At 37.7% G+C, this 24,125-nt stretch overlaps 1 protein-coding gene across 14 annotated transcripts in view; it reads right to left on the bottom strand.

Moving 5' to 3' along the window:
• SCAI (suppressor of cancer cell invasion) overlaps nt 1–24,125 on the bottom strand; it is a 110,316-nt gene that overhangs the window by 7,326 nt on the left and 78,865 nt on the right. For 11 of the 14 annotated variants that reach the window (XR_014081823.1, XR_014081821.1, XR_014081822.1 and 8 more), the window contains 11 exons: nt 23,348–23,444; nt 22,104–22,202; nt 21,796–21,948; nt 20,792–20,893; nt 20,105–20,206; nt 18,704–18,782; nt 16,866–16,965; nt 14,870–14,951; nt 4,079–4,151; nt 949–1,122; nt 659–759 (listed from right to left, as the gene is read on the bottom strand). Coding sequence is in view for 6 of the 14 variants with exons in the window: in XM_081588625.1 (XP_081444751.1) it covers nt 659–759; nt 949–1,122; nt 4,079–4,151; nt 14,870–14,951; nt 16,866–16,965; nt 18,704–18,782; nt 20,105–20,206; nt 20,792–20,893; nt 21,796–21,948; nt 22,104–22,202; nt 23,348–23,444 (1,162 nt within the window). In the remaining 8 variants the exon portion in view is untranslated. Of the gene's footprint in view, nt 1–658; nt 760–948; nt 1,123–3,207; nt 3,352–4,078; nt 4,152–14,869; nt 14,952–16,865; nt 16,966–18,703; nt 18,783–20,104; nt 20,207–20,791; nt 20,894–21,795; nt 21,949–22,103; nt 22,203–23,347; nt 23,445–24,125 lie in introns of all 14 variants that reach the window. The other 3 variants (XR_014081826.1, XR_014081825.1, XR_014081824.1) reach the window with 1 other exon arrangement.

The following is a 24,125-nucleotide window of genomic DNA, read 5'->3' as shown; positions in this document are numbered from 1 at the left end:
ATTGACTGGTAGGATCTCCCTGCAGTTCCAAGGACTCTCATAGTCTTCTCCAGCAGCACAGTTCAAAAGCAGCAATTCTTCAGCGCTCAGCCTTCTGTATGGCCCAACTCTCACATCCATACATGAATACTGGAAATAGCAACTCTTACACGTGGTTAGTGCAAGGGTAGACTGGTACAGCCAGGCCTTTAACTAGTGAGGCTGAATACATCGGTACTGTCTGACCCTGTAATCCACTACTAGGTACGTTTCCCAGAGAAAATCTGTGTGTGTGCCAGGTAACTGATGGAAGATTTCACAGTGGTGTCATTTTTAACAGTAACAAACCAGACACAACCCAAAGGGCCATTACCAAAAGATAATGAGTGACATGTAACAAAACTATAATGACAGTTACAAAATTCAGGGTTTTAGTTTCATTTGAGAGGGAGATAAGATCAGGAAGGTCCCTTGAGGGGCCTCAAAGGTAATGAAAACTCTGCTTCTTAAACTGAGTGGTAGATACTCAGATGTGCCTGATATTGTTCATCTTCATACCTTACATATTAACGTATGAATATTATTTTGGATCTATTCAAAGTTTACTTAATACAGGTAAAAGATGATTCTTAAATACCTAAAATGTCAAGATTGATCTTTAATGATATTGTTTGCCTACCCGAAAAATCTTGTGCATCCTCATGGTGGCTGAACAAAAGATAAATCTTGTGAGAAGCAAGCGAAGAAATTCATCTCCAAAAAACTGGAGAAACGCCTGATCTGCAAAGAGGAGAAAAGTGACAGTAAAAGGATACTTAAGTGGAAAATACATTTCAAAAGGGAAGAAATGTTTAGGAAAACCTTCTCAACGTTCCTACCTTCAACAAATACCATTACATCAAACAATTTAAACAATTTTAAACCAGGACAGTACATTTTGTTAAGTTTGCAGTTAGAGTAGTAGGGTACCTATTGAACGTGAATGGGTCAGTAGCTGGGCAATGTCGCGGTTGATTTTTCGAAGATATTCTTGACACTTTTCCCATAGGCCTCTACGCATGCTTGACAGTCCAGAGACAAATAGGAAGGCCATTAGAGGATTGTTCAAAAAGAGAGTGAACAGGCTACCTCGTTGAGATTGATCTGTAATAACAAACATGTTAAATATATAGAAAACCGTTTCACAAAAGAGAGGCATTGAGGAACATTTTACTATATATGTATAAAATTAATGTTAATTATAATAATGTTAACATTAATAATGTTATATGTAACATTCATAATATATATGTATATCATGAAATTATAATTCAGCCAAGTAGATTTGGCTTAGAACTACAAAAGCATAGCCAAGGTATGTTGCTTTCTGCTGAACAAACTTAAGATAGAGCCTCGTCAACTTAAGAGAAATGGAAATCGAACATATTCTTTTGCTTTTTCCCTTCCAGCTAACAACTTCCATGCAAATATGGCAAGTGCTGGATCATGGGCAGTTCCTGATGGAACCTTCTGAGGAGCACCAGAGCTGCCAGTCACCTTCATTCTCCTTCGTTAGCTGCTCTTTCTTTACCTAGCCCATAAACATCAGTATTTTCTCTCTACACATTGTTGATGTCCCCTATGCACATAATTTTGGTTATCATTTATGTGCCTACTAATTCAGAGTTCTCTAGCTGCAGCCTAACTGAGCTCCTTAGGTCCAGAATGGCACTGTTCTACAGCAGCCACCAGGCACTTCAAAACAGTGTCCAAACTGAGACACACTGTGAAGTGTAAAAGATATATGGATGGGATTTCAAAGCCTCAGTACAAAAAGATGTATCGCTAACCTTAATTTCACCTGTTTGTCTCTAATGACTTTAAAAGTAGCTTCTAGTAGCTACTAGAAAACTACCGTGTGATTCCTATTATATTTCTACTGGACACAGTAGCTCCCGACTATGACATTTAACCTAACTCTCAAAGGTAACCTCAAACTCTGCACGTTAAACTTAAGACTTGGAAGCAGTCTTAAGTCTCCCTATTTGTTCTCTTACAAATCTTATCCAGGATCATCATTTCTACCAGCACTTAAGCCAGAAACCTGGAAGTCCATGCATCCCTCTTCTCCTTGACTCCCTCATCCTGTCCATCACCAAGTCCTCTTGGTTCTCTGGAACAATTCTTTTCTGGAGCCAGCTAACAAGCCATTGTCTTTACTCTGGCCACCATCATCTCCCCATTTTCATCAAATCTCCAATTCATTCTTCACATGCTCACATGCTATTTCTTTGCTAGAACACTCTTATTCAACCATATTTCACTTCTATCTATCTGTCTAATTTTATCCATCCTTCAACTCCATTTGAGACATCATTTCATCTACTTTCTTAACACTCAAGGGCTGGTTAGGAGTTCATCTTACTGTACATGTGCTTCATCCAATCAAACACTAAGAGCACCCACAGCAACTGCCTGTTAGGTTATCTGTATCTTCTACCTAGCACAGTACCTGATAAAATGTTAAACAAATGCTTGTTGAATGAATGGAGTAACTCTTGGTTAAAGAGAGAACTGTAGACTTCATATAACAGAGGTGCAGGAATCTAATTTGACATTCCAAACACTTCGGTACTGGCCAGCTTTGTGTCCAGGTGGGACACATTTTAGGGACTAGAGATCTAAGTTTTACAAAACAAAAGATAGGATTCTGGACTAAGATGTTAAGGACATATATTTCAATTAAGCACATTATAATAATGACGATAGTTAACACATATTGAATACTTACTGTGTACTCAGAATTCTTTAAGGAGGTAGGTACTATTATTATCTCCATTTATTAGGAAAGAAACTGAGGCACAGAATGGCTGAGTAACTTCCCAAGGTCACACAGCTCGTAGGGGGCAGAGTTGGGATTCAAATACCATCAATTTGCCTCTAGAGTCTGTGTTTTTACCCTCTTCACAATAAAACCTTTCTGATTAAATAATTATGGTATTAACCCATTTGTTCATGCAATTTAAAATAAAGCTGTTTTGTGATAGGAAAAAACTGACAGCAAAAAGTACTCGCCATTGGAAGGGGTTACATTTCTTCAGAAATGGTAAGAAACAGGTTAACCAAGTCCTCAAAGCGGAAGAGTTTTACCGTTGTTTGAAGGTAAGTTCTATCCCTTAGTGATTTGTCTTCTAGATACATGAACTTAGTATTTCGACATATTTTTCCCTGTTAAATAGCAGAACTTACCTTAAAACAACGGTGAAAAGTCTCCAGCTTCTCTCGGGCATTCAAATGCTGACCATCACCTCCTGTGTCAAACTATATCAGCAGACAGGACTTCTGGCTGGGAAGTAGCAGTAAAATGCCATCCCCCACAGAGAGACACCAGCACTGTTCACAGTTAGGAAGATAGTGAAACAGTGACAAGTACTGCTAAAACAGGAGTAAGGTTTGTTTAGTATTTTACCTAGCTTAATGACTAGGCGTTAGAATTAGATTTTATGTGTTGCTTACTGAGGACAAATTATTCAAGACAAAAAAATTTTCATTTCTCAGCCACTTGAGAAACGGCAAAACACTGACCTGTCTCTCTGGCACATTGAGAAGACGTTTTTTTTTTATGTTAAAAATACAGTGATGTAAAAATGTGAATAAAAGAAACCCTTTAAGTTGTGCCAGCTAGGTTATCCTAATCCTTGGGCATGGATTAAGAAGTGTCCTAGACCAGATTTCTCACGGTCTTAAAAGATACTTAAAATATATAGCCAGACATAGAAGAAGTCGTACTATGTGGATGAAGACAAGCACACCTACAAATTTTAATATTCATAAATCTTAAGTTCCCCAACAGCAAGGGAACCAAAACCACTCTCTTCTCAAGGACGTTTTATCGTTTCTTTTAGACCTATCTCAAGGCCTAACTGTAGCCCATTAAGGAAGTCTGATTGTTGGCAAGACTTTTGGGTTTATTTCAGGCTGATACTTGCCACATTAAACACTATAAACCTACAACTGACCACAACAGATGGGGGAGACAAAGATCAGATCAGTATTATTCAAAATGAAGACATAAGTTGATTTGCGACCTATGGATATAACCGGGAATGAAAGAACATACCTTGTAAAGCTTTTGGATAGGCTGTAGGAGAAAGCAAGCAGACTAGTGGCTGTCCAAATAAGTTTGTGAAATTCTGTAATATACAAGAATTTAAAACTCATTAAAGATTTGACCAATGACAGTTACTCAGTAATTTTCCAAAGCATATCACTAGTGTATAGATCTTTTACTCATAAGTAGATGCAGAAACATCAATAAAGGCTGAAGAGGCTGTCATTCAAGTATAACTAACCTGCATAATAGGCTTTCTTAAAATGGTGACATTTATTAAGTGAACTATTGATTTTTAAAGTAAAGGCACACACACGGTTGCAGTGTTACAGGCAGAGGTCACCTGGCCGTTTAAGAGGCCACTCCGCTGAGCAGCACACCTAGGATTTACAAGGGTAGATTTGCCAAGATCTAGGATCTGGCTCTCAGCCTCACAGGCTATAAAACCTGACTCACAGGTATCTGAAGGCCGGATTCATCTCTCGCTGTGAATCACGTTAATAGATCGTATAGAATGATGCATAAAACCAGAAGGTCAATGTGTTAATTTACGGTGAGAATTAAACTGACACTCACTACTCCTGCATGATTAATACTGTCCTTTCCCTAAAGGCAGAGCTTCATGAGAAGTAAAATCATAAACTGTGCGGTAAAACAACAAGAGAGATAAAACTCCTAGCAGTAAACTTAATAAGAAGTGAAAAAACACCAAAACAACTAAAAAAACACTTTTGAATGATAAACATGAAGACTTGAACAAACGGAAAGACATACTATGTTCTTAGAGGGAAACCCATTCTAAAGATGCCATTATACTAATTTATTAAAATTTAAATCAACCTTAACAAAAATGGTCACAGATTTTTTTTCCCCTTGAAATTCAAAGAAATTATAAAGTGCATTTGGATAAGACACATTAGCCAGGAAAATTCTGAAAAAGAAGAGCAGGGAGACTTGCTTGGCAGTCCAGTGGTTAAGAATTCCTGAATAATGCGCTTCCATTGCTGGGGACACAACATCAATCCCTGGCTGAGGAACTAAGATTCCACATGCAATGCGATGCGGTAAAAAAATAAATAAAAATAAAGCTAAAAGTTTTTTAAAAAGAGTAAAGAGGGGAAACTAGACTTATCAGATATTAAACATACTTTCAAGCTTCAGTAATTAACAATATGTGCCTTGGCATAAAAGGAGGCAGAAAAACCAATGGAAGAAACTGACGAGTTCAGAATTAGACCCCGAAATAGATGAGGCTTAAGGATATATGATAAAGATATTGGTTGGGATTGGCAGGAAAAACTGACATCTATCTAGAAAACTGGCTCCATACTTCATACCAAAATCTAGGATGAATTTCTAATATAATCAATTTAAATGTAAAAAATTAAACAGCAACAGTGCTGAAAGAAAATATAAGAAAATAAGGGTAACTTCTCTAATCTAGAAGATCTTCCTAACGATTGTAATTACGATTAACAAACCCATTACAAAAACCAAAGGCTTGTCAATTGTAAAATACAGCATAAACTAAAGCGAAACTGGGGAAAACATCTGCAACTCACTTTACAAAGGATTAATCTCCTTAATATAAAAAGAGTTTTTCCAAATCCATAAGAAAAAGACCACTGTTTCAATAGAAAAATGGGTAAAAGGTAACAGGGCATACAGTGTTGACTGGCTTTCATATATGTAATCTCCTTGCATTTTTCATATAAGCTCTTTTGCAGATTATTCTATTAGTAGGTGTATTTGCTGCTGTTCAGTTGCTCAAGGTCATATAAATGTCTTGTGGCCTGTTATAGAATGAATTGGGTATTTCTGACATTTTACACTGCTCTAGAATTGTACATATTTTAAAAGGTTAAAAGAGATTATTGGTGAACTCAACTTTACAGCTTTAAAATAGTACATAGTAGCTTTTCAAAGATCTCTTTTCTTCAACAGATACTCATTGAACCTACAAACTAGATACTGTCGTAGGTGCTAGGGGTACGGCAGTAAAAAAAATCAAAACAAAACAAACAAAAAAACAGATTAAAAAAAAATCCTGTCTTTCTGGAGCTTACATTTAGATGGGGGTGGAGGTGGCAGGTAGCGACCTGCAGTAAACAAAATAAAGAAGTTATGTAATATTACAGAGGTTGACAAGTGCTACACATGCAAAGACAGCAGAGTACAGCTAGCAGTAGAGCAAAGATTCACAATCAGACTGTATTTAAATTCCAAATCAGCCATCTTGTACCCTGGTTTTATCAGTAAAATGGGGTTAACAGAAGTAACACATTGGGTTGCAAGGATTAAATGTGTTAGTATTTGTAAAGTGCTTAAAATAGCACATGGTAACAGAAGCTAACTGTTATGATTATGAGAAAAATAAAGGTGAATAGAGTGCTGGGGAGGCATATAATTTTAAATAGGGCAATTACAAAAAAGTGAACTAAAATGAATAGGAATAGGCGAATTTAATTCAGATGACCATTACATCTACTACTGTAGGCAAGAATCTCTTAGAAGAAATGGAGTAGCCCTAATAGTTAACAGAGTCTGAAATGCAGTACTTGGGTGCAATCTCAAAAACGACAGAATGATCTTGGTTCATTTCCAAGGCAACCCATTCAATATTACAGTAATCCAAGTCTATTTCCCAACCACAAATGCCAAAAAAGCTGAAGTTGAACGGTTCTACGAAGACCTATAAGATCTCCAAGAACTAACACCCAAAATAGATGTCCTTTTCATCACAGGGGACTGGAATGCAAAAAAGTAGGAAGTCAAGAGATACCTGAAGTAACAGGCAAGTTTGGCCTTGGAGTACAAAATGAAGCAAGGCAAAGGCTAATCGTTTTGCCAAGAGAACGCACTGGTCATAACAAACACCGTCTTCCAACAACACAAGAGACGACTCTACACATGGATATCACCAGACAGTCAACACTGAAGTCAGATTGATTTTATTCTTTGCAGCCAAAGATCGATAAGCTCTATACAGTCAGCAAAAACAAGACTGGGAGCTGACTGTAGCTCAGTCCTTATTCTGAAGGACTTACTGTGAAGTCAAGTGGGACTTAGGAAGCATCACTCTGAACAAAGCTAGTGGAGATGACAGAATTCCAGCTGAACTATTTCAAATACTAAAAGATGATGTTGTTAAAGTGTTGCACTCAATATGCCAGCAAGTATGGAAAACTTAGTAGTGGCCACAAGACTGAAAAAGGTCAGCTTTCATTCCAATCCCAAAGAAGGGCAATGCCAAAGAATGTTCACACTACTGCACAATAGAACTCATTTCACAGGCTAGCAAGGTCATGCTCAAATTCCTCCAAGTGAGACTTCAACAGTACGTGAACCAAGAACTTCCAGATTTAGAAAAGGCATAGGCATAGGAACTAGAAATCAAATTGCCAGCATCCACTGGATCACAGAAAAAGCAAGGGAATTCCAGAAAAACATATACTTCCGCTTCACTGACTACGCTGAAACCTTTGACTGTGTTGACAAATTGTTGAAAATTCTAAAGAGATAGGAATACCAGATCACCTTATTTACCTCCTGAGAAGCAAAAGTTAGAACTGGACATGGAACAACTGACTCGTTCAAAATTGGGAAAGGAGTACGTCAAGGCTGTATATTGTTATCCTGCTTATTTAACTTATATGCAGAGTACATCATGCAAAATGCCAGGCTGGGTGAAGCTCAAGCTGGAATCAAGATTGCTGGGAGAAATATCAATAACCTCAGGTGGTGCAGATGTGCACCACCATAATGGCAGAAAGCAAAGAGGAACTAAAGAGTCTCTTGATGAAGGTGAAAGAGGAGAGTGAAAAAGCTGGTTTAAAACTCAACCTTCAAAAAACGAAGATCATGGCATCCGGTCCTATCACTTCATGGCAAATAGATGGGGAAACAGTGGCAGACTTTATTTTCTTGGGCTCCAAATTCACTGCAGACGGCGACTGCAGCCATGAAATTAAAAAAGACCCTTGCTCCTTGGAAGAAAAGCTATGCAAACTAGACAATGTATTAAAAAGCAGAGACATCACTTTGCTGACAAAGGCCTATACAGTCAAAGCTATGGTTTTTCCAGCAGTCATGTACAGATGTGAGAGTTGGACCATATAGAAGGATGGGCACCAAAGAATTAATGCTTTCGAACTATGGTGTTGGAGAAGACTCTTGAGAGTCCCTTGGACTGCAAGGAGATCAAATCAGTCAATCCTAAAGGAAATCAACCCTGAATAGTCACTGGAAGGACTGATGCTGAAGCTCCAATACTTTGGCCGCCTGATGCAAAGAACTGACTCACTGGAAAAGACCCTGATGCTGGGAAAAATTGAAGGCAGGAGGAGAAGGGGACAAGAAAGGATGAGATGGTTGGATGGCATCATTGACTCAATGGACATCAGTTTGAGCAACTCCAGAAGATGGTGAAGGCCAGGGAAGCCTGGTGTGCTGTAGTTTATGGGGTCACAAAGAGTTGTACACGACTGAGCAACTGAACAACAACAAAATTAGGGAAAGCTCTATTAAGAGGCTTCAGTTGATTAAACACCTGGAAAACAACACGTGTTCTTTGGAAGAGGATTCACGGTTGAAGAAACAGAACACAAAGATCCTAAGCAGAAGACTGCCAGGTATGGCTGAGGAAGAGCAAGGTCTGTGTGGCTGAAGAGAACTGTGATAAGGAGACCACAAGAGAAGATCAGAGATGCATTTGGGGGGTGGGGGAGGAGCGTGAGAGCAGAAAGCGTGAAGCCTTTACCCTTAGTGAGATGAGGAGCCTTTAGAGCAGATAAGCGACATAATCTGATTTACAGGCACACCCTGTAGGGGAGCAAGGGCAGGAGGAGGAAGCCCAGTTGTGAGGCTACTGTAATAATTCAGGGGAGAGACGATGGTGGAAGTGAAGATGGTAAGATTCTGGGCATACTGGTTACAACCAAGAAAATATTCTGAAATAGATGTGAGTGTGAGGGAAGGAAGAGTCCAGAATGAAACTAAGGATTTTGGCTAGGGCAACTATAAAAGGACAATAGTCATTAACTGACATGGGGAAGCTGGACGCAGAAGAGGTCTAGAAACTGTCCTGGGCATGTTAGCTTTGCAATCTCTATTAGAGTCACCAATGAGAGATGTGGAGTAGATAGATTATATTTGAGTCTGGGGTTAACTGAGAAAGATTTGGACTGGTGATATAAATGTGGAAACTGTCGGCACAGAGATAATAATCCAAGTCATGAAACTATTAAGGGCATCTAGGGAGTCAGCTGTAGCTAGAAAAGAAGAGGAACAAAGATGAAGCCCAGGGGTACTCCAGTGATAGTTCACAGAGATGAGGAAAAACCAGTAGAGGAGACTAAGAAAATAAGCTGACACCAGGCCTTCAGGATTGATGCTGAAGCTGAAGCTCCAATGCTTGGGCCACCTGATGCGAAGAGCCAACTCTTTGGGAAACTTCCTGACACTGGGAAAGATTGAAGGCAAGAGGAGATGGGGGCGGCAGAGGATGAAACGGTTAGATAACATCACTGACTCAATGGACATGAGTTTGAGCAAATTCCAGGAGATGGTGAACAACAGGGAGGCCTGGGGCGCTGCAGTCCCTAGGGTCGCAGAGAGTCGGACACAACTTAGCAACTGAAGAACACCAAGGCCTCCTCTGCCCTGCGGCAACTGGGCCACCTGAACTTAGGTTTTAAAGGCCTTACACAGAGAAGGGGACAGAAGTCAGAGCTCAGGGTCTGTCTAAAATAAGAGTCTAATACAAACCAGCCCTGCTAAACTGGAATCCCAAAGGGCTATACTCTTACTGTATATATGTATGTGAAAGCCACTCAGTCGTGTCCGACTCTTTTCGACCCCATGGACTATATAGCCCACGGAATTCACTGTTAGGGTGAACAAAAACCAAATTTCACACTTTTCCTACCCACCATGACCATGCCTCAACAGATCACAAGGAAAATTTTCCTGGTGCTGAGCAGAATAGAGAAAGAGCAAGCAAAGGAACCAAACAGCCCTAACGGTTTTAACTATAAGCTAGCCCTCCTGCATGTTTGCAGCCCAAATTCATACCACCTAGGTAATTCCAAACACACAGTCCCCAAGCTGAGCCTCTGTAGCAGAAGCACATGCAGATCCTCCCTGGATGAAAATATCATCATTCTAGGGTTCAGTGAATTTATCACAGAGAATTTTAAGGATACAAGAATAATTGAATCAAAGATAATCAAGCATACCGGGATACAGAAACAGCAATGGGTGTCTTTGGGCAGCAAAAACAGATTTCAGGTGTAAGAATTGCCAGATGGATAATAAAATAATATGATAAGTAGGCCTATTAAGTTTAAAGAAATAAAGAAGAAACTTGAAAACAGAAAATAGGGAACTATAAAAAGGGCAATGAATCACTTGAAAAAAGAACCAAATAAAACTTTCTGAAATGAAAAATACCACAACTAATATAAAACTCAATAAATGAGTTTAATATCCAAGTTAGTCACAGCTGAAAAAAAAGGAATTTGTGAACTGAAAGCTAAATTGAAAGAAATCATCCAAGTTTCAGCCAGGGAAATGAAAAGATGGAAAATATAGAAGAGAGGTCAAGAGACGTGGATGATACAGTGAGAATGATGTATGTAAAATCAGAGGTCCAGAAAGAGATGAGGAGCCGGAGCATGGCCAAGGTCTGAAGAAATAACGGCTAAGAATTTTCCAGCAGTAATGAAAAACTCTAACCTACAAATTCAAGAAGTCCAGCAACGCCAAATAGGTTAAATATAAAAGAAACAAAACCACACAACAACACAAATGAAGAGATGGTCTTTCAAAGTGGCAAGGAGGAAATGGAGTGAGTGAGGCTGACCGTCAGAAGAACTCTTAGGTACTCTTGTGTGCTTGCCTTCATAGACCACAGAGATGGACAGCCATCAGCCAAACACTTTATTTAGGACAAAAACTGCTGAGATAAATATGACTGTTTTGACAAATGTATAAGTCATGGTCACTGGCAGGCATCCAGCTCTGTCATAAACAATTAAATACTCAAAGGATTTTCTTCTTCCAAAGGGGGAAAAAAAAAGCAGAACTGAAAGAAGTGTTGGCCAAAATGATAGTTGTTGTTTTTTTTAACCCCACTAGTACTACATCACTACAGATGAGGCATAGTCCCTGACGGAAACTTGAGAGCCAACGTGTGGGATATACTTGTTCTGTTAAGAGATCTTGGTGTTTCAATCCGTCTCCTCTGAAACAAGGCTCAGACTAGCATAAAAAGCACCTCTCTTGCTAAATGCAGAAACAGCTTGAGCACTGAAACGAGAAAGACTGCTGGAATCAATCAGGCGAGATATTTAAGCTCCACAGGCAGTTTCCTCAACTATAAAATAAGGACAATGGTGCCTATCTTCATATAATCATTCAACATACATTTATTAAGAATTTTTTAAGTATGAGGCACTGGGTATATAAAGATACATGTACAAGCAAATATTAACAGAAACTCACACAGACTTCAAGGAGAACAGTGCATAATGCTAATAGATCTTTACATTCTGGGCAGAACAGTTGAGTCTGCTCCAGTGAGTATGACCAGACCATGAAGAAAGACCTAAAGATACTGACACCCGAAATGACTCAACGAAAAGGCCCAGCTAGATCAGCGGTCCCCAACCTTTTTGGCAGCAGGGACTGATTTCATGGAAGACCGGGGTGCAGGGATGGTTTCAGGATAATTCAAGTGCATTACATTTATTGTGAACTTTATTTCTAATTTTAATGCTGCTGCTGATCTGATAGGAGGTACTGGTCCATGGCTCCTGAGCTAGATTGTCACACTGAGCAGCTCACTGTGACAACCCTGGCTACAACCTCAGAGATTCCCACCATTTTGCTAGCTTCCATTCTTATATTTGATCAGAAAAGCAAAAATTATGAGTCTCTAAAATGAAATATGCAGGAAAAGCACCAGAAGCAAATCATAATGCAGGAGAGAGATACCATGCAGAGAGAATTTTTAAAATGATCCTTGATATTCTCAAAAGGAAGACAGCATATTTCAACCAGGATAAAAACCAACTATATATGTGCACGTATATATGTTTTACACACACCTGTCCATGTCTTTATGAAAGAGACAGCCAGAAAACAAATGAAAAACTCAATAAAAGGTTTAGAAGATAAAGGCGAAGGAATTTCCTAAAGAGCAAAAGACTGGAAGATGGAAAATAAAAGGCAAAAAAATCTGAGGACTAGACTAGAAGGTCCAATACTTGAATGACAACAGTTCTCAAAAGAAAGAAGAAAACAGGGGAGGAAATCACTGAAAAAGCTCAAGAAAACAGGTGGAATTTCCAGACTGAAAGGACTCACCAAGTACATGCCAAGTACCATGGTTAAAAGTGAAGCCAGACCAGGGCACTCTGTTAAGAAGTTGAAAACACTAGAGACAAAGAGAAGAGCCTACAGGGACTTTGTTCTAGGGACTGAACAAAGGTCAGATGAAAGATCCAGAATTAGAATGCTTTGTACTTCTTAAGAAATACTAGAAATATTGAAGCTAGAAAGCAATGCAACAATGTTTCCCAATTTCTGAAGGTAAATAACTTCTAACTGACACCAAAACCATCATTCAGGTGTGAGGGTAAATCAAAGACATTTGCAGAAGTGTGAGACTTTGATTATTTTATCTCATATTCATCCTTTCCCAGAAGGCTCGATTTTGCTAGAGATGCTACACCACAATGAAAGAATAAACCAAATGAGAGAGTAATAAGAGTGTCCAAGAGGAAGATAGGGGATTCAGGAAACAGGGGATCCAATATAAAAGAGAGATAAAGAATTCCCAGAATAATAATAAAAAGAGATTCTGGGATGAGAGCTGTGTAGTATGTGTAGAGGGCACTGGTCCAAGAGGCTCTGGGAGATAATTTGTCCCAGAGATAAAATGATGCATCTCAACAACCGAAAAGATTAGACAACTGGTGAAGAGCTTGGGGTTGAATTTGTGATAAATTCAGGGGGAAAAAAACCAAGGAGCAAAGATAATATTATTTGCTCCAGGCAAAGTAGAAAGTTGCACAGGAAAGAAAAACTTTACTGTGTGGCTTAGCTGTTAAAACCATTGTACAGGACTTTCCTGGCAGTCCATTGGTTAAGACTCTGATATGCCCACTGCATATGGGCTCCCCATTTCATTTCTAATGATCAGTTTGTTCTTGATAATTTAATTTTTTAGAGGAGTAATAGTGCATGTGCCATCAACACCAAACAAACACAAAAATCCATTATTCCACTGTTATCCTGGGGCTCAGAATATAGAAATCTAGAATTAAATCATGATATATAATTCCAATTATGCACAGTGGTGTTTTTTTAACAATCAACATCCAATACTCATTCTACATCCAAACGATACTGGAAAGAACAGGTACATAACATGAATGATATTCTTGAGATTATAAAAGATGGTATCAAATAATGTCCAATTAAGTTAAGTATAAATTAACAGACTGCTAAAATACTTTAAATGCACACTAGATCATAGTAAGCAATTCACTTAATCTGGTGCATCAACATACTCTGTTACATCATTAAACTGAAGCAAATGACTCCTTTTCATTGACAAAGACACAGAACACTTTTTTGAACACTGTGAAGACACAAAATGCCTGGACTCATCTGGCTTATATGTTTAATTGGGGTAGCCAATAAACCTTTTCCTTCATCAGCTTACCACTCTCTCAAAAAGATAAAAAAATGACAACAGCACACACACGATTTAAGAAAGTACATGGCTAATTTTCCTAGAAATCAAAAGCTATAATGTTAAACTGGACAAAATGGGTAGCAGGAAACATGCTGAACAACGCTGAACAAGGGTGGATTGGATGCTCCTGGAACTCAGACTTTAAAAAATGAAACTAAGCATGAAAATTAGATGGAAAACATATGCATGGGGTCAGCTTTCTCGGCCAGCAGCTACTTTTATTGCTCTTCTGATATAAACCTATTAATGTTTGCTTCTCCATTTATTTATATGAACATCCACAATAACTTTAATTGGCAGATCAGTGTTTCTAGCATATTTCTGAGCATACTGACCACTAATGAAATAGTCCAACTACATACAAAGGACTCCAAACACTCTTGTTTTCATTTTCCTGTAAATTACTATAGTTTGAATTATAACATCCAACTTTAAAGGGTCTTACTGCTGCCATTCTTTATACAACCATTGAAAACCTGTTTTGATAGCAAAATACAAATCAAGGAATTTTCACATTCAGTCCCTGCTACTTATTTCAGCATCCAGGATCATCATTTTTCACTTACTGCCAATTAAGTGCATCTAAAACAATTTGTGTAGATATTCAATGACTATAACTACATAACATGGGACAGAAATTTCACTTAAGCTATAGTAGTTCAGTGTGTAGAGGGGGAAAAGTATGAAAACTGGAAAATAAAATTTGCCCATATACTTCCACCTCTATAAAAGAAAATTATTCTGGGTTATATAACAAAAATAAACCTCCCACCAGAGATCTTGGAAATCTTGAATATTTTTTTCCTGCAGGAGGATTTATTATTTTCCACTGAGTGTCCATTCATGCGTTTTCTTCTTGTTTCTAGTCATAGCACCAGATCCTGACTAGCATGCACAACCTCAAAAGAAAAGAAAGACTAAATACAAATTGTGTAAAATTAAATAAAATAAAGCAAAATAAAAAGGCACACGTTCAGTTTGGTTACCTCGGGGTGGTGCTGTAGCATCTAATGTGAGATGGAGCGCGCGGAACTTACCTTGTAAGCCACACTGTTGGATGAATCCACAATGATGAACAGCGGCTTCCTTGTGAAGGGGTAGAGATCTCCAGGATGGAGGCTGGGAAAACAACAACGACGGTAACAGTGAGTGACTGTGTAACTCTACCAGCCGGGCCTCAGAAATCTTATTCTTCAGTTTAGTCTACTCACGTCTCTTTTTCATCACAGCACTGAGAGAAAAACAAAGGTTAATTAAGCAGAAGACCAAAAAAGTCTGTATTTGTTGGGGTAGACAAGTGAGCAGTTTTATTTGGGGAAAAAAAAGAAAACCCAAGACATAATTATTATTCAAGAATATTCAAGTTAGGGACTTCCCTGATGGTCCAGTGGTTAAGAATCCGCCTTCCAATGCAGAAGACGTGGTTTTGACCCCTGGTCAGCGAACTGAGATCCCACATGCCACAGGTCAACTAAGCCCTTGTGCTACAACTACTGAGCCTGCCCACTAGAGCCCACGGGCCATAACCAGAGACGCCTACGTCTCACAATGAAAGCTCTGCATGTCACAACAAAGACCTGACACAGCCAAACGAATAATAAATAAATATTGTTAAAAGAGAATATTCAAGCTAAAGAGAAATCTATATATTTAAAGATGGATTAAACGCACATGAAAATCTCAGAAGCCAGCCTTTACGGACTTATCTATTATTTTAAAAAGTTCCTCCTAAGAACATGTACAGAAGAGAAAATGCAATAACACAATCAGATTTCTATTTCAATGAGTCTTTCAAAATCCATATCCAACTTAAATATTTTTCATGTTTTAAGCCACAGGTCCCCAACCTTTGGGATTTAATGCCTAATGATCTGAGTTGGAGCTGATATAATAATAATAGAAATAAGTGCACAATGCATGTAATACACTTGAATCATCCAAAAACCATCCCCTCCACCACGCACCATGGAAAAACTGTCTTCCACAAAACTGGTCCCTAGTGCCGAAAAGGTTGGGGACTGCTATTTTGAGCTATATCTCAATTTTGCAGATGATACGCAAGGGCTCCCCTCTTATTATTGCCTACATTTCCTCTGGACATTTGCATCGGAATCAGCTGGGGTGCTTATTATAGATACAGACTCACTGGTCCATGGAAGAACTACTGGACCCAAAGTCCAGTAACATGCATTTGAGGGTCACTTCTTAAGATCACAATACTGGCATGCATGCTCTTTCCCAGGGTTAGTGGACAATGCATGTATGTGTATAAGTATTAATGTAAATGTAAATATACAAAATGATGTGCCAATGAGCAGTATCATCAAACCCCAATATATTTCAAATACAGGTTTTTCTAATATAAATCACTTACAAGTAAGGTCAACTATAGCACTAACACATGGCTTGGGGAACCATTCATTATTACACATATAATAATTGAAACATTTCCCTCTCTGCCCTTCCTTCGCCACTCTTTAATTTGAAGAGCTATGTTTTTATGTAAAGTGCTATTAGAAACGCAGTTTCAAGCAAGTCCAGTTTCCTCTATAATAAAATTCCTATCTCTCAGCTACAGAAATCCTAGAGCCAATAAGCCCAAGCAGTGAATGTGTTGAGCAAACTTTCATGGATGAAATTTACCTGAAATCATACAGCTAACTTCAGTTTTGCTGTATTATACCAACAGAACCTTATATTAAAATGTTTATGTTGATATTAACATGCATCATATCCTGAGTTATTATTTATGTACATATTTATTGCCTCCTCCAACTTGAATGAACAGATCTCCCGTGACTTAATGGTGCCTGACATATAACAGATACTCAATAAAAATTTTTTAAATATAAGCCAACAATTCTAAATGCCTAAGATAGTCAGAACCTGAAATATTGCTAGAATCTAGATAAGTGTTATGAACAGTTGTCTGAGGGGACATTTCTAGTACTGGAAAACAGTCCCCACTTCATTTAACATATTATAAGATATAACTTTAATTTTTCTAATAGGGAAAGACAGCAGAATACATACCAATGCATTTCCTTGTGGGACTGATTTCGTTTGTGGATGGCATCTCCATTTATAATATCTCGGTTACTATTAGTAAGTACCCCTCCAAAATCATAAGGACCTATAAAAACAGAAGGGAAGAATCCTAGACTTCAGTTGGAGAGTAACACTAATATGATGTTCAAATACAAAGGTACCAGGTGAATCTCTCACTGATACAAGTGGAAGATAATTAAAAAAACATTTTTATTAATTTAAAATTTAACACTTCAGTTTAACACAGAATTTAAATATTTCAGCATGTTGCCTATTTCAGCATTTTAAAAGAGCATTTTCATTAGTTCTTCAGATTATAATGAGAAACAAAACAAAAATCTACTGTATCCCATTATTCTGGGTTAAAAAAAGAAAAGGGGATGGAGATCTGGGATGTTCAAAATGATCTTTTCATTTCAAGCAAAATTAAAATCTCAAGTTCAACAAATAAAATTACTTAGATAAAAGAGTTGCAGAATGAAGTCCTAATGATTTTTTAAAATATAATTTTAGGGCTTCCCTGGTGGCTCAGATAGTAAAGACTGCCTGCAATGTGGGAGACTCAGGTTCAATGATTTCTTAAATTTAATTTTAAGTGAGTCACTAATTGTAAAATATAGGGGAATCTTTGAATAGGACTTGAAAATTCTCATTGACAAAAACTTCATGTAAGAAAAGAACTGCCAAATATCAGTGTAGGGGAAAAATCCATTATCATTATTATTTTATCAACCACTGTAATTCCAGTTCAGGAATTAACCTTTTCCCACTGGTGCTATCAGTTAGTTAAACTCTTGTGTAAATGGAACAGCAACTATGAGATGTGAGAAATAATTTCTCTCAAAGGCCCATTCAGTTAGTACCTACTGTACTTTGAAAAAAGTAAAACAAGAGATATCAACATGTTAGGTGGGGGTGCAGAATATTTGATTTAATAGCATGTTATAAGACATGGAAATAATTATTTACAAATGAAATTACTAACTTTATTACCAAAAAATAAGTTCATGATTTTGCAACACTTTTAATATTAATGTTATGCTTTATCCCTTAAAAAACTACTGCAGTGAAACGACAGATTTATTTTGTTTTGTTTTCATTTTAACACTTTAAGAGGATCTGTAGGTCATGCAAGGAAGATGGCAGGGACATGCATTGTATAAAGGAATGCAAATTTCAACAAACAAATGAGGAGGAAAATGCTAAGGATGTTAAGAAAAAAATTTCTGTCCAGATTAAGATTTAACTGCCTTGTTTACTTCCAAGTTACTCATCAATTTCGACCAATTTCATATATTCTAAACTCATATGTTCTGGACCATTTCACGGTTTTATTCTGAAATAGCATCCCAATATTCTACAGATTGAATTGGTAAGACCAAAGAAAGGACACAAAACAAAATCATGTCAAGGACTTGAACTTTCACAGTTACAAAAGTGCACTGATTTCTACAAGACTTTCAGCCACAGTGAAGCCGCTAACCAGATTCTCTAATGCACAAAAGGCTCAGAAAAATTTAGTGATGTGAAGCAGTAATTGGTTAGTCCCTGTAAAATATATATATATGTTTGCTTTTAGCAAATTTGTTAGCAACACATGTATGCAGTATGTGAATTTACTGATAATTTTAACTTCACTGTATAAGACTTCAGCAAATAAAATAGGTATCTACAAGACTGCCAATTCAGCAAATAGACCAAGTTTCAAATTTAGGAGCCTCTCTAGAAAGTGTGAGACGGTTCGTGGGCTGTGGGCCATTGCCTTGTAGAAAATAAAGAGAATTCAAGCCCTGCTCATAATAGGGAGCATTCCTTTATTGTACCTTCACTATCAGAACGACCTGTGGGGAAAACGCCAGTGGCTGACAGGTAAATCAGAAGCACGCTATTGGCAGGCAGCTCCTGAAATGAAAGAAAATCACACATACAAAACGACAAACAGAAAACAAGTTTCATTGAAAGTTTGTGACATTTTAAAGTTGTAAGGAGGGCCTCCCTGGTGGCTCACAGGTAAAGAATCCACCTGTGAATGCAAGAGACACGGGTTCGATCCCTGGTTTGGGAAGATTCCACGTGCAACTAAGCCCGGGGGCTTACTAAACCATCCAATCGCTAGTAGCGATGGGCGGTATGTACAAAGGGCGGTATGTACAAAGGGCAGGGACTTAATCGAGGGAAGCTTATGACCCGCCCTTACTGGGAATTCCTCGTTCATGGGGAATAACTGCAATCCCCGATCCCCATCACAAATGGGGTTCAGCGGGTTACCCGCACCTGCCGGCGTAGGGAAGGCACACGCTGAGCCAGTCAGTGCAGCGCGCGGGCAGCCCCGGACATCTAAGGGCATCACAGACCTGTTATTGCTCAATCTCGGGTGGCTGAACGCCACTTGCCCCTCTAACCACAACTACTGGGCCCGTGCCCTCTAGAGCCTGTGCTCCGCAAGAAGAAAGGTCACCGCAATGAGAAGCCCAAGCACCACAACTAGACAGCAGCCCCTGCTCACTGCAAGTAGAGAAAAGTCTGCGCAACAACAAAGACACAGCACAGCCAAAAATAAATACATGATCAAGTTGTGGGGAAAACGAGGACCTAATTTAACATATTATGGTCTTCTTCAAGAGAAAAATCATTCTTGTTACTTCCAACTTGCAACTGTCTACACAGCAGAGATTCATTATTAATCTATAACTATGGCCCAAAGTTTTGAAGATATTCTCTGCTTCAAAAACCTCATCATTTAAAGAGTGTTCTCTGAAAAACTTACAACAGAGACATAAAGATCCTGATTACAGGTCTAAAAGACAAGCTTCTGTCTGTGCATTTCTCTATACAAACTGAGCGGAATCCCTTCCTCTGTGGTTCTTTCAGATGACCAAAATGTTTCCCAGAGTAGCCTGAATTTGGAACACACCTATACAGTCTGCTCCTGCTTCTCAGTTCTGCATTGACTGTTAGGCCTAAAGCAGCTGAGTAAGAAAAATCCAGATGAAGTAGAATGATAATTAATCAACATTCTCATTAATTAATGGTAGGGATCATTCCTAATGTCATATGCAATTTCTACTCCAAAAATAGCTACAATTAGGATATTCTAAAGGCAGTTTTAATTTTCATATTTTTCCTAAATTCTTGACTCAAATATTCAAGAGAAGAGTGACTCTCAGATTCCATTTAAGCCATATTTTTCCCTTACATAGTAAGAAGTACTGGATGATATATACCTTAAAAGATGCTGCTAAGAAAGTGTATAGTTGGCTGAAGGTTGGTTTGTAGAGCAGATACTTGTGGGGGTTTTCTCGCCTGGTAGGCTTGTCAGCTGATTCCTATATTTACACACAGAAAACAATGCAAACACAGTTGGTCCTCTGCATCCATAGGTTCCGCATCCATGGATTCACCCCACCACAGATCAAAAATATTTGAAAAAAATTTTCCAGGAAGTTCCAAAAATCAAAACTTGAATTTGCTGTGTACCAGCAACTATATACATAACATTTACATTGTATTTACAGCTATTTACATAAAATTTACATTCTGTTAGATGTTATAAGTAATCTAGAGATGATTCAATGTACGTGGGAGGATGTGTAAAGGTTATATGTAAACATTATGCAAAAACTTTATATGAGGGACTTGAGTATCTGAAGGTTTTGGTATCCAGAGGGTTACTAGAACCAATGCCTCGTGGATACAGAGGAATGACTATACAAAATGCACTTGACGCATGGATTATCAGTCTATTTTTACCATCGTCTTTATCAAATGTCTTTTTCTTAAACTGTCATTATGCTTATCTTTTTCTCGTGTGTCTCATCAGAGTTCTTTATTCACACTTGTGGTATTTGCTGAATAATAGCATTCCATGAGGAGCAGAAGCAGCAAACTGCAAATGTAGGGAGAAAAATCACCTGCATTCCTGGTTTATTCATCTGGGAAGCTAAATTCATTGGCTCCCTTTCCAGGGCTTGTAACATCCGGAACATGTCAACAGTTAGTTCACTGAACTTAACCTGCAAGGAAAACAAGTCTGACCGTTAATATAGTACACAGACCTTGAAGTGTTTAATCACATTGTTACTTTTGACTTTTTATATGTACCTGATGACACTGGATATTTTATTCTCCAGCATTTTATTATGAAAAAATTTAAAAGATAGAAAATTGAAAAAAATTATACAGTGACACCCATATGCTGAATAGCCAGATTCTATAACGTTAACATTTCTTTATATTTGCTTTGTAACATCTTGCCCCATCTATTAATCCATCAATTTCCAGTTTTGTTTTTTTTTTGGCACACCACGCTGCATGAGGGATCTTTCCCAACCAGGTGTTGAAGTGGAAGTGCAGATCTTAAACCACTGGGACCACCAGGGAAGTCCCTCCACAGGCAGGTTTTTTTTTTTTCCTTTTAAAAAGCAGTCATGTAAACACAGAGACCTATATTATATCCCATAAAACATGCTGGCTGTTGGCAAAACAGCAAGGCTGAAGTATGACCATGGCCCATTTTAAAATCACTTTATTACATTTTGGCACTACATAATGTTTAAGTCTGTATCCTGGGAATCCCCTGGTAGTCCAGTGTTTAGGACTCAGCACTCTCATAGCTGAGGCCCTGATCTCAATCACTAGTTGGAGAACTAAGATTCTCACAAGCCACATGGCATGGCAAAAAAACAAAAATAAACAAAAAAATTGTATCCTTTTTCATGTTAAATAGTGCTTCTATAGCACTTTCTGTAGGCAAGGTTTTAATTTGGGGGGGTTTGGGCGGGCTTCTGGGATTAAGATCTCCAACGAGGGATTGAATGGATGTTAGGATATTTACAAGGAAAACATAATTCTGTAACAATCAAAAGCGTTATTTTTTAAGGTGAATTTTAAGCGTAATTCCTTCACAATTCTTTACCTGGTTATTACAATTACCAATAATGAGTGCATCAGCCAGAGACAACTGTCCCACAATCATGCCTTGTTCCAGCAATGGGGCTCCCGTTTCAGCAAGGCGATTAGATGTGATAACAATGGTATTATCATCATTTAATACCATTACAGGGTCCGCCTGGAGAACAAGCAATACTGTAAGTGTTTATAGCCAAGACAAAACATCAATGTAAGAAATTATTCCTTCTTTTTTACATTTATACATAGTAAGTATGTACACCACATATGCATTTACTTATATAATTATGACAACCTTTCTTGTCAAGAACTGACCTCAATGAAAGCTGCTACTTCTTGAAGTACCAGGTTCCATTCCACTTGATCTTCAGTATTAAAGCGGTGAGTATAATCTTCAATTTCATCTGACAGTTCCTGATTTCACAGTATCACAAAGGAAAAATGGTTATAGGAAAAAAAAAACATAAAATAGATGGCTATATTGTACTATAATCCTGATGGAAACTTGTTACAGTTAAGAAGTTTGATTATTATCAATATACAGTACCAATTACAACCAAAACAAAGAGTGAAAATTACATGAACTTGCTTCAAAATGAAAAATTCCAAAATGATACACATCAATAAGATCTTCATAGAGACCCAGTGACACACACTCCTCAGTGCTAATCAGCAATGACTTTATTAAAAAGAAACTCTTAAAGGTAAACCTCCCAATTCTAAACATTAAAAAAATGAACATAAATTCTTTACACTGATATCATATTGTTTCTTCTGGAAACAGTCCTATTAGTAACTGGGGATAGAGGAAGAAAGTTTGTCAAAACTAGCACGTTACACTGAATCACTTTGCTAGATACCTGAAGCTAACACAATACAGTAAATTAACTATACTTCATTGAAAAAAAAAATCCAAAATACTAGAATGTTATACTGAATCCCTCTGCTTTACACCTGAAAATAAAACAATACTGTAAATCAAATGCACTTCAATTAAAAAAAAACTAACATGTTATACTTAAGCACCAAAAAAATCAAGACATATGCCACTGAAATCACTAACTGAATACAGAGTGTAACCAGAACGTAGCAAGGAATAATTACAGATATTAAGTGAATCTAGAATGCAGTTAACTCTGATTACCTGAATTAATGAAGGACAGAATGAAGAAGACATACTAACAGAAGGAATAATGAAAACTCATTCATACAACACCTTTATAAAACATTCGGTACTTGTTCTTAACCTAACCTTTCAATTATTTTATCTTAAACTAAATATTTTAACTTTTGTTTGCATTTGCCAACCATTCATTAATGAGTGATGAAATGTAAAATGAGCTGAGGGGACAAAAGTAAGAAATTAATACAATTATCTCTGGTAAGTGTGTTTGAAACATGAAGAGAGTTGGAAAAATTTTTTACCCTTGTCAGAAGTTACCATGCTCTGAAAACTGTAATGATTTAGATTATCAAAATTATTTTAACCATATCTATTTTAAAAAACAAAATTACCAACAAATAATTCGAAATCAGGATTTTAATTAAAATACATTTACCTTTACCAGATCCTTCACAACATCCATTTTGTTGAGAAGAAGACAAACTACTATAAATCTTGCATAGTATCGTAGCTTCTTAACCACCAACTCAGGTCTATGTTAGATAAATGGAAAATTATTCATTAGATTAAAAACAAAATTATGCGACTTGATTTTTCTAACTTTCTGATAGCTTTTAAACTCTTTTGATCCTATTTTGCACAGTTATAAACACTGTTTCATATAATCTATAGTTTTTTAATACATTTTTTACTCAGTGATTCATTACATTGTTCATTCACACATTAATTTATTCAACAACTATCTACTGAAACTTAGATGCACCAGGTACTACGCTAAAAATTAGATTAAAATTATTAAAAAAAGAAACTATAGACACAGTCCCTTCCTCACAGATCTTACAGACAGAAAGGTATGTAAAATAGAGAGGAGACAGATAAATACTTAAAACAGTGGAATAAATATTACAATGTTAGTGTTGCGGTGAAAAGGAAAACAAGAGGAATGAGTTTTTCTTTTTTTTCCTGAGAACAAAGAAGAAAGAGAAGAGGGAGCAGGCCAGGCCACACCTAGTTTTTATTTTGCTGCTGCTAAGTCGCTTCAGTCGTGTCCGACTCTGTGCAACCCCATAGACGGCAGCCCACCAGGCTCCGCCGTCCCTGGGATTCTCTAGGCAAGAATACCAGAGTGGACTGCCATTTCCTTTTCCAGCGCATGAAAGGGAAAAGTGAAAGTGAAGTCGCTCAGTCGGGTCCGACTCTTAGCGACCCCATGG

This window comes from Giraffa tippelskirchi, chromosome 4 (assembly GCF_054371585.1).
Source record: "Giraffa tippelskirchi isolate mGirTip1 chromosome 4, T2T-mGirTip1v1.2.pri, whole genome shotgun sequence".
Classification (NCBI taxonomy): domain Eukaryota; kingdom Metazoa; phylum Chordata; class Mammalia; order Artiodactyla; family Giraffidae; genus Giraffa; species Giraffa tippelskirchi.
This window is presented reverse-complemented; position numbering and strand designations above follow the sequence as displayed.